Genomic DNA, 17716 nt, shown 5'->3' on the forward strand with positions numbered 1-17716 from the left:
AGGGACACAGTCATAAGCCTTCTCCAGGTCCACAAAGTACATGTAGACTGGATAGGCAAACTCCCACACCCCCTCCAGCAGCCTTGCAAGGGTAAAGAGCTGGTCCACTATTCCACGGCCAGGATGAAATCCGCATTGCTCCTCCTGAATCTGAAGTTCGACAATCGGTCGGAGCCTCCTTTCCAGCACCCTGGAGTAAACTTTACTCGGGAGGCTGAGCAGTGTGATACCCCGATAGTTGGAGCACGACCTCCGGTCCCCATTTTTGAAGATGGGGACCGCCACCCCGGTCTGCCACTCTGCAGGCACTGTACCCGGCCTCCACGCGACACTGAACAGGCGTGTCAGCCAAGACAGCCCAACAGTGCCCAGAGCCTTCAGCATCTCAGGGCAAATCTCATCCACACCCGGCGCCTTGCCACTGGGGAGCAACCTCCGCCAGGGATATGGGCGAGAGTTCCCCCGAGTCTTCAAGCTCTGCTGCGTTCTCAGTGGACGTGATGGCCGGGTTCAGGAGGTCCTCAAAGTGCACCTTCCACCGCCCGACGATCTCCCCAGTTCAGGTCAGCAGTTCTCCCTCTCTGCTGAGCACAGCCTGAGACAAGCCCTGCTTTCCCTTCCTGAGTCGGTTAACGGTCTGCCAGAACTTCCTTGAGGCCAACCGAAAGTCCTTCTCCATAGCCTCCCCGAACTCTTCCCACACCCGGGTTTTTGCTTCATTGACCATCACAGCTGCAGCCCTTCTGGCCAACTGGTACCTGTCTGCTGCTTCAGGAGACCCCTGGGCCAGCCAGACCCGAAAGGCCTCCTTCTTCAGCCTGACGGCCTCCCTCACCGCTGGTGTCCACCAGCGGGTTATTCAGTTGCTGCTCCGACAGGCACCAACAACCTTCTGACCACAGCTCCTAGCAGCCACCTCCACAATGGAGGCTTTGAACATGGCCCACTCAGACTCCATGTCCCCAACCTCCCCTGGGATGCACAAGATATTCTCCCGGAGGTGGGAGTTGAAGACCCCATGGACAGGGTCCTCTGCCAGACGTTCCCAGTTCACCCTCACTACACGTTTGGGTTTACCAGGTCTGTCCGGCAGCCTCCCCTGCCATCTGATCCAACTCACCAACAGGTGGTGATCAGTTGACAGCTCTGCTCCTCTCTTCACCCGAGGGTCCAAGACACACGGCAGCAGATCTGCTGATATAAACCACAAGATCGACATTGATCTTAGGCCTAGGGTGTTCTGGTACCAGGTACACTTATGAACCTCCCTGTGTTCGAACATGGTGTTCGTTATGGCCAGTCCTTTGCTCGAACAGAAGTCAAATAACAAAGCACCGCTCGGGTTCAGATCAGGCAGGCCATTCCTCCCAATCACCCCCCTCCAGGTTTCTCCGTCATTGCCCACGTGACCAATCACCCCCCTCCAGGTTTCTCCGTCATTGCCCACGTGAGCGTTGAAGTCCCCCAGGAGAATTATGGAGTCCCCAGCTGGCACCCCTTGCAGGTCTCCGCCAAGAGACTCCAAGAAGGCTGGGTACTCCGCACTGCCATTCGGTGCATAAGCACAAACAACAGTCAGAGACCTTCTCTCTGCGACCCGCAGTCACATCGAGGCGACCCTCTCGTTCTCCGGGGAGAACCCCAACACAACGGCGCTCAGCCGGGGGCTTGTGAGTATCCCCACATCTGCCCAGCACTCTCACCCTGAGCAACTCCAGAAAAAGTGAGAGTCCAGCCCCTCTCCAGGAGTTTGGTCCCAGGGTTCGGGGGAGCGAGCGTCTGGTGGCCAGGCCTTAGGCCATGGGGCCCGAAGAAACAACATGGTGCCGTCGCCCTGTGCGCAAAAATGACGGACTTTTCCTTCACTCAAAAAAAGCCAGTGACACAACAACTGTCTACATATACAACATGCCAACATTATTGGCATAAGCCCAACATTATTAGCCTACTGCACAAACTAACCTAGCAGCTAGTGGACTTTTCCTCTACTCAAATAAGGCCACGATAAATCACACACATGACCCTTTCACAGCTCTTGAAAAGAACATATGATGAAGTGGAAAAATTTTTTTTTGATTTATTAGCTATTTAGCCTTATAAAAATAAGTCAATGATTTAAGTAAATATTTTAAACAGTGCAACCCATTAAATTTCCAGGATCAATGACAGGGCTCTGAAACCTGGTGGAAATGTATTGGGGGTGAAGTTAGAATTCACCACAGGTTTGCCTGCTATCATGGTTATTAGAGTTTTATGTTTTTGAAAAAGATCCTTTAAGAAAGTATTCCAAATATGAAGCTTCAGTATCGAACCATACAGATATCCTCACACAACCAAAGAGACATCAAATTTAGGTGAGCACTCAAGCAATACTTTCTCATGGTAATAAAAGTGATGAGAGCTGGCAGCCCTGCTTTAGAAAACTGTGGGTGCTAAAATTACCAGTCTCTTGGTGAGAACCGCAGCAAAGGGCTCATTATGGAAAATTCTATCCAACCATAGGTAGTTTTTACCTAAGCCACATAGTGAAATGCTTTCATCCAATGAAACCATGTGACCATCATGCTAATGCATCAGGAAAGTTAAAATGGTGTTAATGGGAGTGTACAACCATGGTTTACTGGAGTTTATGAAACCTGTAATAGCAAGTACTTCTGTGAAGTTGGAACTGTATTATACAATAAGCAGAATGTTTGTATGGGGACTTGTTTCCAGCAATGAAGGCAAAGAAGTTGCTATAATTTCAACTTGGTTACATGCAGAAATTCACCAGCATGTAAAATCAGATGTGTTGGTAACAAGTGTTTTTGAAAAATTTTAGACTGCAACCTTTTCATAGCCAAAAGTAGTTCTTGCTTGGAGATCAATAGCACCCCAAGGATTTTTCATAGTGGTGGCCTGACAGGGCCACTAAACAACTTGGGGTGGCACACCAAAACCACAGCTAAACTTCAGGGAGTTGCTTATGTTATGAAGACAATAGGCTTAAAAATGATGTCAGTATGGAAAGTTAAGAATTTGCATGCTGACATACTTTAATTTGTTATTGTACAGTTAATATTAATTAATACTAATGATCTAATATGCATTGACTGATAACCAGCTCAGAAAACATTTTGAGTTTTAAAATAATCCTGTTTTAATGTGTCATATATCTTTAGAGCTTCAGAGCTTCAGAGCTTTAAGGGCAGAATTGGATCAGCTGTAACAAAAGGAAGCCAAATAGGAAGGGAAAAAACAGTCTTTGATTTAAGGAGCATCAGGGAATAATCCGATTTATATAAATTCTATCATGCCACCCTGGTATGCAGCCATGCTTATATAAATCAGATTTTAATTTATGTATTTTTTTGTTTGTTTCATAGCAGAGAGCAGGGAGTTTGTTTAAAATGGAGTTTTTAGGCCAGCAACTCTTTAAGATGTGAGATTTTTTTTTCTTCATAGGTTTAACAGATGTGATGTATGAATCCGTGTTAAATATCTGTTAATTTTCTTGTCACCCATCCTTCTTTATGCAGCCCCATTCAATATTTATGACACAGAAAAAAATAAAATAACTCTCAGCTTCACTGCAGTCTCTCAGTCTCTGCTCTGCTTAATATTTAACAACTGTTTACATTGCCACAAATGTGGTAGTGAGCCAAACCTAGAGAGAAGATCTGTTAATAATCTATGATCATATTTATTAAAAATATATCCTGGTCTGTCTTGCTGTTTATTCAACACCTCTCTCCATTCACCCATCTGTCTGAACATCTGTTCATTTCTCTGCATCTCTCTATTCTACCATTGGAGCATGTATGCATTTCATCTGGCAGCAAATGAGAGAGAAATTAAGAGATGGAGCAAGAGAGGGAGACAGACTGAGAGAGAGAAAGATGGCCTTTGGTCATTCAGTAGGGAGAGATGAGCAGATGTGGGAAAGAGACAGAAAGAGGAAAACAGAGATTATTGCTGCCTTCAATGAAGATTTGGAGCCTTAAATGAAGTCTACAGAGCAGCTGTCGACAGCTTTCTCCCCTTTTGTACTCGTCCTCCTTTTCAGTCAGAATAACAGCAACCACCGTTGTTATATAAACTGGATTACAACGCCAATATCAACAGAATCTAAATCATTTCTGCAATTACATCAATCTGTTTGCCTTTTTACATGAAAGCTGAAGACTCAATAACCATTGTAATTAACTCTTGTTCAAAATTAACGTCAACAACAGATCATATCTCAGAAAAACATCATAAAGGTTATATTAAAATTTGCCAACCTTTAAGCTTGAAGGTGATCCTTGTTCACATACATTTTAATTAGAGTTAGAGTTAGGATTTCCTTATGTGCAGTTGCATTGGTAGCAACTGCATTCAATGTAACTGCTGAATAAAAATGTCTCAACTTAAGAGACTGCAGTATCAATTGATGTACTGTATTATAAAAGTATGCAGACAGCCCTTCCAATTAACGGCTTAATGCTAATAGGTGCTTAAAATCAATCACACGGCCATGCAATCTGAATTTAGAAACACCTGCAAACATCTGATTGTGTAGATCTGAAGAGCTCACTGACTTTTAATGTGGCAATGTCAAAAATACCCTGCTTCTACTTCTGGGACGCTCCACAAATGCTGCACAGCGCGTTGTGGAGATGAAGCTATTCACTAGAATGGGAGCGTATCTGCTACGCAGTGCGCTGCGCGGCACAGACGGAGTATGTGGAAATTGGGGATAAGTCTGTTCGTCAAATTTCTTCCCTGCATGATTTTCCCCAGCTTAGGAGTCATGACAGCTCAGCAGTGAAGCGGCAGGCCACACAAGCTCACACAACTGGACTGACTCCCAAACGAATTCTAAACGGCCTCCAGAAGCAACATTAGCACAGGAGTGGTTAGTGGGGAGCTTCATGACATGGATTTCCTTAGCTGAGCAGCAGTACAGAAACCTAAGACCATCATGGTCAACACAAAGCCTTGGTTGGACAGGAGTAAAGCACAGTGAGATTGAACCATGGAGCACTACACAATTCTAGGCTGCAGCTATGAATCGTGCTTCATCATTTGAAAAGATGGGTGCGGCATAATTATGTCAGAAGAACAACACCTGCCTGAATACACAGTGCAAATTGAAATCTTAATTATGAAGGTATTATTGGTGAAAAAGGTTTGAGCACCTGTAACAGTAGAATTTGTAGTTGTGTACAGTGATTTGTATGTGTCTAAGTATGAGTTGTGTACTTGTACAGTGATTTGTATGTGTCAGTATGAGTTGTGTACTTGTACAGTGATTTGTATGTGTGTCAGTATGAGTTGTGTACTTGTAGATTTTTTTTTTCTCTCCACAAATACAACACAACACTTACACATTCACAAGTTCTTCATTACAGGTGCACAAATCCTATTTTACAAGTCACAGATTAAAAAACTGACACGCTAACATTTTTGCTCCTATTGTTGCAGTATATTTGGTGCAAAACATATTTGTGCACCTGTATCAAACAATGTGAAGTTGTGGACAAAATTTGAATATGTGCAAACCTGAATATGAACTTGTGCAAAAAATGTTCAATTTATGTAAAATACTTTCTCAGGAAATTATTTGTGTTCCTTAAAACACAAAAACAAATCGATAATTACAACTGCTCGAATCTTCCCCACAAGTCACAGATTGTTTCCTTCCCCACGAGTCACAGATTCTGTTTCCCTCAACTACAAATCACAAATCGCGCCTCCACTGAGATATTTGGTGAAAAACTATCTGTGCATTCAGTCTACGGAGAAAAAGGCGGGTGCTGATCTGAGATCGACTGATTCCACAACCAATCAAAGGAGAGTGACTTTTGTCTGCATGGCAGAGTGAGAAGGAGAGAAGGCCTGCCGGTGGTGGGTTGTTTTCAAACTAACAGCAGCAGAGATAGCGATTTTGGCAACATTCAAGGTAGGTTGTATTTTTAACCACATTAATAAATAAACTGCGACGCAAAGCTGAGAAATTTAGCGTCCTGTCACTTTTCCTCTGTTTTGCTAACCCTCCTCCCTGCCATGTGCATTTGTTTTCAATGAAGTCGTTGAAAAATCAATCCGTGGAGCGGTTGATTATCATACACGTTACGATGTGTGTATTGGGTTAGGGTTAGGGGTTAGGGGGGTTAGGGTTCTGCCTCCAGCAGTGAAGCTGCTGGAGGACAGGGGTGATGTGGTGAAAGGAGGGGGTTCTGGTAATAATGCGGGCTGCAGAGTTTTGGACCAGTTGAAGCTTATGGAGGGATTTGTGAGGGGCACCAAGGAGGAGTGAGTGAGTGTGTGACCTTCTGTTGTTAAGAGTAGTCTACAGGTTTGAGTGTATTCCCTGGGGTGCAATTCCACAGGTGGTGTTGTCGGTTCATTTCCCTCTCCTCTCCATTTGGCCACAACATGCATAACGTTATATATGCATATCCGCTCCCAAATAACGCAGCATATCTATGCCGGTGAATCCACCATGGTGGATGAATGATTCAGTTGAATTTGACTCCCAAGACAATCCTCACCTAGCTGTCAATTCGATTGAGACTGGCCAATAGGAACGTGGCCCTGCCCATGACATTATTTTCACAGCGAAAGCAAAATCCTGACAGGAGAGCAAAGACTTAGGTTTTGAGAGAGAGAAGAAAAATGTTTTGAGAGAAACAATTTTTTTTTTTAGAGAAAATGTTTTCACACTGATAGCAAAAAAATAATATTTGAGAGTAAAAAAAAAGGTTTTTGAGAGTTTTTTTCTTGGAAATCATTTTTTAAATCTCAAATTATTATTTTCTTTTTATATTCTATGACAAAATACTTTCTCTCAAAACTTTTTTTAGTCTCAAATATTATTTTTTGCTATCAGTGTGAAAACTTTTTCTCTCAAATATTTTTTTTTCTCTCAAACATTTTTTTTCCCTCTCATATCATTTATTTTCTCGCATGTAATAAAGACACAAATATATCTCCATACGCATCCTCCGAGGGACGCGGGCCTAAATTGGAACACAGCTGTTATCTGAAAAAACTGGTAAAACTAAACAACTATGTGCAAGGCGAAAATGTTCGAAAACAAACTTACCAGGGTCCGTTTGCGGCAGTGTTATGCTTTTGTTCACCATCGCCAGCACCGTAGAATATAACAAGGGCTCTTCAAGGTCTCTGACCATCGTCTCCAGCATTGCAGCGACTGAGTGGCTCAATAACCCCGCCCCCTTCCCCGCGACGTGACCTTCTCACTCCGCCATGCAGACAAAAGTCACTCTCCTCTGATTGGTTGTGGAAAGAGTCGATTCGATCTCAGATCAGCACCCGCCTTTTTCTCCGTAGACTGAATGCACAGATAGTTTTTCACCAAATATCTCAGTGGAGGCGCGATTTGTGATTTGTAGTTGAGGGAAACAGAATCTGTGACTCGTGGGGAAGGAAACAATCTGTGACTTGTGGGGAAGATTCGAGCAGTTGTAATTATCGATTTGTTTTTGTGTTTTAAAGGAACACAAATAATTTCCTGAGAAAGTATTTTACATAAATTGAACATTTTTTGCACAAGTTCACATTCAGGTTTGCACATATTCAAATTTTGTCCACAACTTCACATTGTTTGATACAGGTGCACAAATATGTTTTGCACCAAATATACTGCAACAATAGGAGCAAAAATGTGAGCGTGTCAGTTTTTTAATCTGTGACTTGTAAAATAGGATTTGTGCACCTGTAATGAAGAATTTGTGAATGTGTAAGTGTTGTGTTGTATTTGTGGAGAGAAAAAAAAAATCTACAAGTACACAACTCATACTGACACACATACAAATCACTGTACAAGTACACAACTCATACTGACACACATACAAATCACTGTACAAGTACACAACTCATACTGACACACATACAAATCACTGTACAAGTACACAACTCATACTGACACACATACAAATCACTGTACAAGTACACAACTCATACTGACACACATACAAATCACTGTACAAGTACACAACTCATACTGACACACATACAAATCACTGTACAAGTACACAACTCATACTGACACACATACAAATCACTGTACAAGTACACAACTCATACTGACACACATACAAATCACTGTACAAGTACACAACTCATACTGACACACATACAAATCACTGTACAAGTACACAACTCATACTGACACACATACAAATCACTGTACAAGTACACAACTCATACTGACACACATACAAATCACTGTACAAGTACACAACTCATACTGACACACATACAAATCACTGTACAAGTACACAACTCATACTGACACACATACAAATCACTGTACAAGTACACAACTCATACTGACACACATACAAATCACTGTACAAGTACACAACTCATACTTAGACACATACAAATCACTGTACACAACTACAAATTCTACTGTTACAGGTGCTTTCTACTGTTACAGGTGCTTTCTACTGTTACAGGTGCTTTTTCACCAATAATACCTTCATACTTAATGCTACAGCATTATCGGTTGGGGTTAAAAAAGAAATCTGCTTTTACGATTTCACAATTCTCTCTTGCAATATTATGTCTCCATGCAGAAAAAGTCAATAATCAAAACTCTGAAACCCTGGGCCTCGTGGAAATAAAAGCACTTCATATCGCAGTTGATCGCTGGTGAGACTACTTCAACATCAACAAGTCTAGCACATAGCATATCTATAGTATAGTTTTCCAGTTGACACAGCTTTTGCATTTGTTACTACTATTGTATTAATAAAAGATAAAGGAAGTTAATGCATCTGTTTATTTTCTATTAAAGATCAGCTCAAATACACTGTGTTTTAAAAGTAACAAGTAGTCAGACAATGAGAAAAAATAAATCATGTCTGGAAAACAAACATTTTGTCACATCAAGATACATTTATAAACGATTTATGATAGCATCGTTGCTCTCTGAATCGGAATTGAATTGGGACGTGCCTTGAGAGTCCCAACCCTGTAAAGCATACAAAGATATTTTAAACAGTGTCCTTCCAACTTCTTAGCAACAGTTTGGGGAAGGTTTTTTTCCTGTTCCAACATGACAGTGCCACTGTGCAAGAAACAAGGTCCTTTAGGTATTTTTTTTGGCATGAAAGGACCCTGACCTAACACCTTTGGAATGAAGCAGAATGCAGACTGTGAGCCAAGCCTCATCACCATCAGTGGCTGACCCCACTAACGCTCCTGTGGCTGACTGGGAGCAAATCCCTGGTGACAGGTTCCAGAATCAGGTGGAAAGCCTTCAAGAAGCTGTTACAGCAGCAGTTTAATAAGATGTTCAACACATCACGCGAGGGTGTGATAATCAGGTGTCCACATATTTTGTGGACTACAGAAGTGCCTTACCTTTTGTAAGATATGGTTAGATAACTTTGGAATACAGGTAAACCTGTCGAAGGTTACTGAAATATGAAATGTTTCTTATGCTTTAAAGTCATTATTCAAGTTCACCTCTATACACTGCAGCTGCTCTTCATCATATACTGCTATAACACAGTGCCAGTTCAACCTAACTACTCCATGACAGCTTTTTCCAGTACAATTGCTGTTCTTAGCACTAAAGCTTGAGACGTAACAATACTGGACAAACTGCAAAAACACCAAAGCAATCAGAGTTTAACCATCAGTTTAGTCGCAAGTTGTTCTGTGCAGTGTCAGCCTTACTTACCAGAATTGGGTTGCCCATGTTTGCCAGGTCGTGCTGACTCCCAGCCATCCACAGACTGAACCTCCAGCAGGTAGGAGCTTTTGGTCTCACGGTCAAACACAGTTTGTGAGTAGATGAATCCTAGCTCTGGGTCAATACGGAAATACTGGTGGTCTCCACTGCGATCTTCCAGCAGGGAGTAGGAAATCTGGGTGGAAGGGGGTTGGTTCAAACACAATTATGTAAAAGGTCAGGAGCCAAAGCACAGTTAAACTGCTCATTTACACAGCAAGGAAAACACATTCTGGATAATCAAAAACAGAGGGAGACTGAAAATGATTGAGTGCATGTATTCAAAGGGAACTGAGTTATAAACACACAAGAAAACACTGAAAAAGCAGCATTACCACTTTTACCACTGTGTGAGTGTGTGTGCATGTGTTGTGTGTTTTCACCTTGCCATTGAGACCCAAGTCAAGGTCATTGGCTGAAACCTGGAAAACCAAAGTTCCTGATTCTGCCCCTTCAGTGACTGAGGCTTCGTAGATCGAGGAAGTGAAAAATGGAACGTTGTCATTTACATCTAAGAAGGAAGAGGATAGGAAGAGAGTGCTTAGGATTCAGGCAAAAATTATTTTTGCAATGACCGTCTGCTGGATTTGACAGAAATGATATACAGTACATGATTGCTTGGATCTTTGGAAGGCCCACATTGCAAACAGCGTTAAATGGTAACATCCATCTAGCCATTTCCATACCAGTGGTTGTTGGTAGCATAGTTATCAGTTAAAGGAATACTTCACTCCCCCCAAATGTCCATTTGTCTTTCAATTACTCACTCCGTCTTACAACTCATTTGTGAAGGACTGTGAAAACTTTTTCTTTCATTTCTGCTTTGCGCAAAAAATCTAAAAATCTAATTTATCCAGTCAAATGCTCAGTACTTCCCAAATGGACAGTCTCCTCTGACAGGAAACTGAGCTAAACATTGACTTAACTAAGCTTTCTTCAAAGCAAGACTCTATTGACAATACCGCCGCTAAACATGGGAGCTAATGGTCTACAACTAGCTCAATCAGTTTGTTTTATGTTATTGTATGACCTTAATATTTTAAAAGGTTAGATAGTGTTATTGTGTGACTTTGGCAAATCCAAGCTAACTACAGATCTGGGCAGCTACTGTGTTCAGCGAGGTAAAATTACTGTTTTTGTCAATGGCATCTGTCTCTGAAGAGAACACAGGTAAGTTTCACTTTCAGTTCAGTTCTCGATCAGAAGGGGCTGTCTGTTTGGGGAGTACTGAGCATACAACTAAATAACTTAGACTTGGATAATATTGCATAAATTGTGTGAGAGTTTGTGAATGTTTGATGTTGCGGTTGTTAAATGCAGCCCCGTTTTATATAAATTCATCAAGAATTTTCTCGGATTTTGGTTTCTTCATTCACCATGGAGGCATGCAAGAAAACTGTCTTTTCTTCACAAATTCAGCATAACACAGGTTGGAAAGTTAATATACAAATGGTTATTTGGGGGGAAGTGTTCCTTTCAATGGATAAGTTGTTGATTGTTGTCATCTAGGTAGATAAAGCTCCCAAGAATCACTTGAGCACAATCTTGGATTATCAAACAATATGTATTATGTCTAGTCTACTGCTCTCTTCTCGCTCTGGCAATAAAGCTAAACCACATTTACCAGCTCATGCATATAATTAAAGGGTTACGGCTGTTCAATTATCATCCTCTGCTGACATATATTGCCTTTTAGCATACAACTTTTATTTGGCACTTATCCTAGATTATTTCACCTCTTAGTTCAAATGTCTAAATGGTTTGGTAAAAGCACGTTGGCATTTGGACCTGAATGCACCAGAATGGCTTCTGGGCAACACCAAATGCACAGAGCAGATTTATATGGCTGCACTGCATTGACTTCAATTGCATTTTAGAACTAAATTTAAATCCTGTTAATCACATATAAAGCCCTTTGAGGTTTGGATCCCTTGTACATTTCTGATCTTTTAACCCCATATTCTGTAAACCAGCTCTTCAGAAGTGCTGACAGAAAGTGTTTAGATGTTCTGCCGTCTGACTCAAAACAAAGGGAGACTGTGCTTTTACTGTTTTAGCTCCAATACGATGGGACAGCCTTCACTTAACTTAAGCTCATCATGTCTTCTATTGAACTTGACTTTGTATTATTCACATTTATGTGAAAAAGAAAGGCACTTAATAATCGTTTAGAGAAGACCTATATAAATAAAGGTTACTTACTACTACCACTACTACCACTACAACTACTGCTACTACTACTACTACTACTACCACAGACACCACAATAAGTTTACTTTCATCAGAACCCAATGAAACACAATCAGGCAAGGCACTGGTCATTGTGTAGGTGTATGCCTAGGAGTACCTTCCTAGTCGATGTAATGTGAAAACCATATTCTCCTGTTTACCTTGCAGTCATTGAAACCAAAGACAAAAATTGTCTTGTGATAACATTCCAGAGTTGTAAATTTCTGCATCTGAGTATTAAAAAGCGCTGAGCAGTGTTTTTGCATCCAATAGCCTTCAAACTCTCTGATCTGTTACTAAAACTGAACTTCCTGGATGATATTTCATGTTTCATCAGTATCTGAAGCTACACACCCACACAAACGCAGCCCTTCGCATTGTTCTACTGCAGGGATGTTTGCAGTCAGAGTGCCCACTAAGTTTAAATGCATCAACTACGTGCTGATTAAATTTCCTTTTTAAATCAATACATTTCTATTTTTCTGATTTTTTTTTTTTTTTTTTTTTTTTGAGGTGACTCTGTAGGTCCTAAAGAAATTTAAGGGGAAAAGAAAATGGCAGTAAATATGAAAGCTCCTTATTGTTGCTGCACATTGGCCTTCAGAGAGGGTTCAGTCCTCCTTATGATATTGCCATGAAGCATCCTGGACTGTGATTGATTTTGGATCTTCATCAAGAAGCAAGCCCGCAGCCATTGGGGATAGAATTGGAAATCTATATCCCATTCAGATACTTCTGAGTTCTGGCTATTGGAGAGGACATGAGAAGAGCTCATCCTAGTTTTAAACATTCAACTTGTTTTGTGGGAGATATAATTTGGGAGACAGGAGCATTGTAAGGGATCAGCATTAGCACCATGGTGGCTCCCTCACAGGTCATTAATTCATCTCAGTCCACACATTTCCTGTAGCTCTGACAACTGTAGTATTAATGTCATTTTTGCTGTTGTGGTTATTCTTCCAAGCTCTGCTGGCATCAAGAGGATTGTCAAAGCATGCATTAGGCCAATTAATAATGGACACAATTTGTTCCCTTTCTTCCATCAGTAGAAGAGAGAGTTACATTATATAGAGAGATAAAGAAGGTAGTAGCGAGAGGCGGTGAGACTGGAGGTGAACTCTGAAGTTTGCCTGAAAAGCAGAAGCCAAATTTTAACATAGTTGGTATGAGGCCAAAAGCATTACAGAAATGACTTGAATAGAGCAACACATTAAATCTAATGCTGCTCTGTGTGCATTTTTTTCCTACCCTTTCTTCTGAGCAAATGTCTTAATCTATGAATTAAAAATGGGGCCTTAAATCCATTACAGACCTCCCTCCCTTCCTCAGCCGCAATGCCTCTGGAGGAGTCAAAGAGCTTTCTTATTAAGACAGATAAGCGAGAGGAGGGGGGAGTGAAAAGAGGAGAAGGGGAAGTTAGAAGAGGGACAGAAAGGCAAGAGAAGGGAGAGGGTCTGCGAATTAATTATTTCTCACTGGATTAAGACCAATTTGATGGAATGGCGTATGCGTGTACGTGTGTGTGTGTGCGTGCATGTTGCAAGGGGATTAAATGCAAGGGAGTCTGGGGCATGTGGGGTAGGCAGAGTTATTCTGAGGAGCAAGGTCAGGGACTAGCTCACACCACCATATTTAGTTGTGATGATGGCGACTTAATTCTAGTTATCATGGGCTGAGTATTAACCTAAACAGAGTGACAACAGACCAAAGTAACCATATGCAGAAGAACCATAAAAAAAATAATGACAGACATGATATACTGATAGACTGGTGAAAACTCACATTCTTAGGCAAAGATGATAAATAGTAAGAGAGCAACTAGACTAAGAGTCCCTGCTGGAATGTGTGTAAAGGATGTGGGGCGGTGGGGTTAAGCATATATGTTGCACTCTTGGACTCATCACACTCACAACAGCTGGCAAGCTGTGCAAATAATTTGGATTTGTGTAGCTCTGGTATCCAATGACTGTAATGGAGAATGAGAACACAACCGAACTTAGAGAGAGGGCTTTGACACAATTAACCCTTTTGTTCTTCGCAAATGTGCGTCATTCTTTCCCTTTATGGCCTTAGTTGGGCCCTTTAGGTTCTGTGCTCAGACCAATCCTATTTACTCTATATATGCTTCCTTTAGGTAACATCATTAGAAATCACTCTGTAAATTTCCATTGTTATGTGGATGATACACAGTTGTATTTATCTATGAAGCCAGAAGAAAGTAATCAATTAACTAAACTTCATAACTGCCTTAAAGCCAATTAGGCCTATCCCTAAAAGATGCAGAAAAATTGGTCCACGCTTTTGTTACCTCTAGACTGGATTACTGTAACTCTCTACTATCAGGTAGCTCTAGTAAGTCCTTAAAAACTCTCCAGCTAATTCAGAATGCAGCAGCACGTATACTAACAGGAACTAAGAAATGTGATCATATTTCTCCTGTTTTAGCTTCTCTGCACTGGCTCCCTGTAAAATCCAGAATTGAATTTAAAATCCTACTGTTAACTTATAAAGCTCTAAATGGTCAAGCTCCGTCATATCTTAGAGAGCTCATAGTGCCATATTATCCCACCAGAACACTGCGCTCTGAGAACGCAGGGTTACTCGTGGTCCCTAAAGTCTCCAAAAGTAGATCAGGAGCCAGAGCCTTCAGCTATCAGGCTCCTCTCCTGTGGAATCATCTTCCTGTTGCGGTCCGGGAGGCAGACATCGTCTCCACATTTAAGACTAGACTTAAGACTTTCCTCTTTGATAAAGCTTTTAGTTAGGGCTGGCTCAGGCTTGCCTTGTACCAACCCCTAGTTAGGCTGACTTAGGCCTAGTCTGCCGGAGGACCCCCTATAATACACCAGGCACCTTCTCTCCTTCTCTCTCTATCTCTCTCTCTCTCTCTCGTGTCCTATTACTGCATCCTGCTAACTCGGCCATTATTGATGTCACTAACTCGGTTTCTTCTCCGGAGCCTTTGTGCTCCACTGTGTTATGCAATATTGTTTTGAACTGAACCACTGAACTATAGTAGAAGATGAATTGATGAATGAATGAAAATGTAAGTTTAAGAGGCGAAACCTCTGACTGAGGAAAAGCCCACCTAATTGCAAATATAATGCCTGTTTTGTTTTAGTGAACAATCTATGTTGATTAAATAAAAACTATGCAAAAAACCTACTATAGCCTACAGGTTTAGCATTATATTTTCCCCCTCTTTTCTTTTCATTTTGCACTATAATTTAAGGAACCTGTCAGTGCACAGAAAGTAATTAGATTACAACCAGATTAACTAAGAAAGGTCAACAATGGAGTTTGGCTGACTTACTGAGCATTCCAATCATGACAGCTATTGTGGCAATACAACAAATTATGTGTAAATTTATGTTCATGTGTGTTTGTAAGTGTAACTGTTTTGTGAAATGTCAGTTATGTTGCTCCGAATTTGAGTGCATCAAAAAGAAACTAAAAGTAAAGCAAATTTTATTTGATGTCACATAAATTACCTAAGAAAGGCCTTAGAATGGCCCACATAAATATATGTAGTATCAGAAACAAATTAATTGAAGTGGAAGATATATTACTACCAAACAATATTCACATACTGGCAGTATCAGAAACGCATTTAGATTCTACTTTCGAGGATATATCTTTAACGATACACGGATTTAATATTTTTAGGAGAGATAGGAATGCTAATGGAGGAGGGATAGCTTGTTATGTTCAGTCTCACTTACCTGTCAAAATTAGGGAAGATTTAATGTCACCTGACATTGAAGTTCTTTGGTTGCAGATTTATTTGAAACATCTCAAACCTATTTTGATAGGATGTGGTTATCGACCCCCTAGTGCTAATTGTGGATATTTAGACAAAATCTGTGATATGTTAGATTATGTTTGTACTACTAATTATGAACTATATTTCATGGCTGATATGAACATTGACTGGAATTCTTCTTCTTGTCCAATGAAAAAGAAATTATCACAAGTTGTTAATAAGCCCACAAGAATTTGTTTGAAGATGGATGGCAAACAAGTGGCAACTTGTATAGATCATATTTATTTAAATACTCCTGCAGTTTGTTCTAAATCCATATCACTGCCTGTTGGATGTACAGATCACAATCTCATCGCAATTGTCAGAAAAACAAAAGTTCCAAAAGCAGGTTCAAAGATAGTAAAGAAAAGAATTTTTAAAAATTTCAATCATGATGAATACGTGAGAGATGTTGCCAATGCCAATTGGTCAAATGTGTTCTTACAAGATGATCCAGAAGAAGCATTTCAAATTTTTAACAAAATTTTGACTAAGATTGTAGATAATCATGTACCATTAAAGAAATTTACAGTCAAAACCATTAATTCCCCATGGTTGGATAAAGAAATTAAGGAACATATGATTGAAAGGGACCAGGCAAAATTAATGGCCATATCATCAGGTTTAAAGTCAGATTGGTAAGTTTATTGTAAATTAAGGAATTTTGTTACTAAATTAAACAAGAAGAAGAAGAAACAGTATTATGCAAATATTATTCATGAAATCAAACATGACAGTAAGCGTTTATGGAGTACATTAAATTATTTATTAAAGGGAAACAAGTCCACACCATCTTTTTTAGAGACTGGAGGGGAGTTCTTAACCAAACCCAAAGATATCGCAAATCACTTAAATAATTTCTTTATTGAAAAGATAGATAAGTTAAAAGGTACTGTACAGCATACAAGTATAAATGTATCAGTCAGATTAATAGATCATCTGATGCACAGCAAAGATTGTATCTTTGAATTTAAAAGAGTCAGTGTATCTAAAGTTGAATTTATGTTGATGAACTGCAAGAATAAGCCACCAGGGATGATGATTTTGATGGAAGCCTGCTTAAGCCTATTACTTCAGTTATTGCTCCACTGGTTACATAGATTATTAATCAATGTTTTAACAAAAATAAATGTCCACAAGCATGGAAAATTGCTAAGATAGTCCCTATACCCAAAAATAAAAAGTTGCAGTTTTCTGAATCCAACAGTCGACCGATAAGTTTATTGCCTATTTTGAGCAAGATTATGGAGCGTGTGGTGTATGAACCAATTCAGCTATATTTTTCCATGAACAACTTATTTACTAATTTCCAGCATGCATACAGAGAAAAATAAGAAAAATATTCGACAACCACTGCTCTGACTCAAATGGTAGATGATTGGTACAAGCAGATTGAACAAAAGAAAATTATTGGAGTTGTTTTACTTGATTTCTCTGCAGCTTTTGATATCCATGATTTATTATTGGAAAAATTTAAATATTATGGTTTTTCTTCTGCTGCTTTATTATGGATGAATAGTTACCTCAGTGAAAAAAAACAAATAGTTTATTTTAATGGAAGTCAATCAGATATTAAACATGTGAAACAGGGAGTGCCTCAATGGAAGTCAATCAGATATTAAACATGTGAAACAGGGAGTGCCTCAAGGTAGTTGCCTTGGGCCTCTTCTGTACTCTATTTTTACAAATGACTTTCCTCTTGTATTAGAAAAAGCTCATATGTAAATGTATGCTGATGATTCAACCATTTATTTAGGAGAAACAACAATTGATGATTTAAATATAAATTTAAATCAGGAAATGAAATTGGTGTTGGATTGGATCAATAGTAATAAACTTGTCTTAAATGTGTCTAAAACGACTAGTATGGTGATTGGAACAAACCACTCTTTGCGGTCAAGTCCAAATCTTGATCTTAATATAAACAATGTATTAATTAAACAGGTAAATGAAAG

At 40.0% G+C, this 17716-nt stretch overlaps 1 protein-coding gene across 1 annotated transcript in view; it reads right to left on the bottom strand.

Annotated features, from left to right (window-relative positions):
• si:ch211-186j3.6 (neural-cadherin) overlaps nt 1-17716 on the bottom strand; it is a 446142-nt gene that overhangs the window by 209151 nt on the left and 219275 nt on the right. Inside the window, 2 exon segments of the mRNA XM_050049923.1 lie at nt 9680-9866; nt 10114-10241. Coding sequence (XP_049905880.1) covers nt 9680-9866; nt 10114-10241 — 315 coding nt within the window.

The sequence above is a fragment of the Epinephelus moara genome, chromosome 1 (genome assembly GCF_006386435.1).
Source record: "Epinephelus moara isolate mb chromosome 1, YSFRI_EMoa_1.0, whole genome shotgun sequence".
Lineage (NCBI taxonomy): Eukaryota > Metazoa > Chordata > Actinopteri > Perciformes > Serranidae > Epinephelus > Epinephelus moara.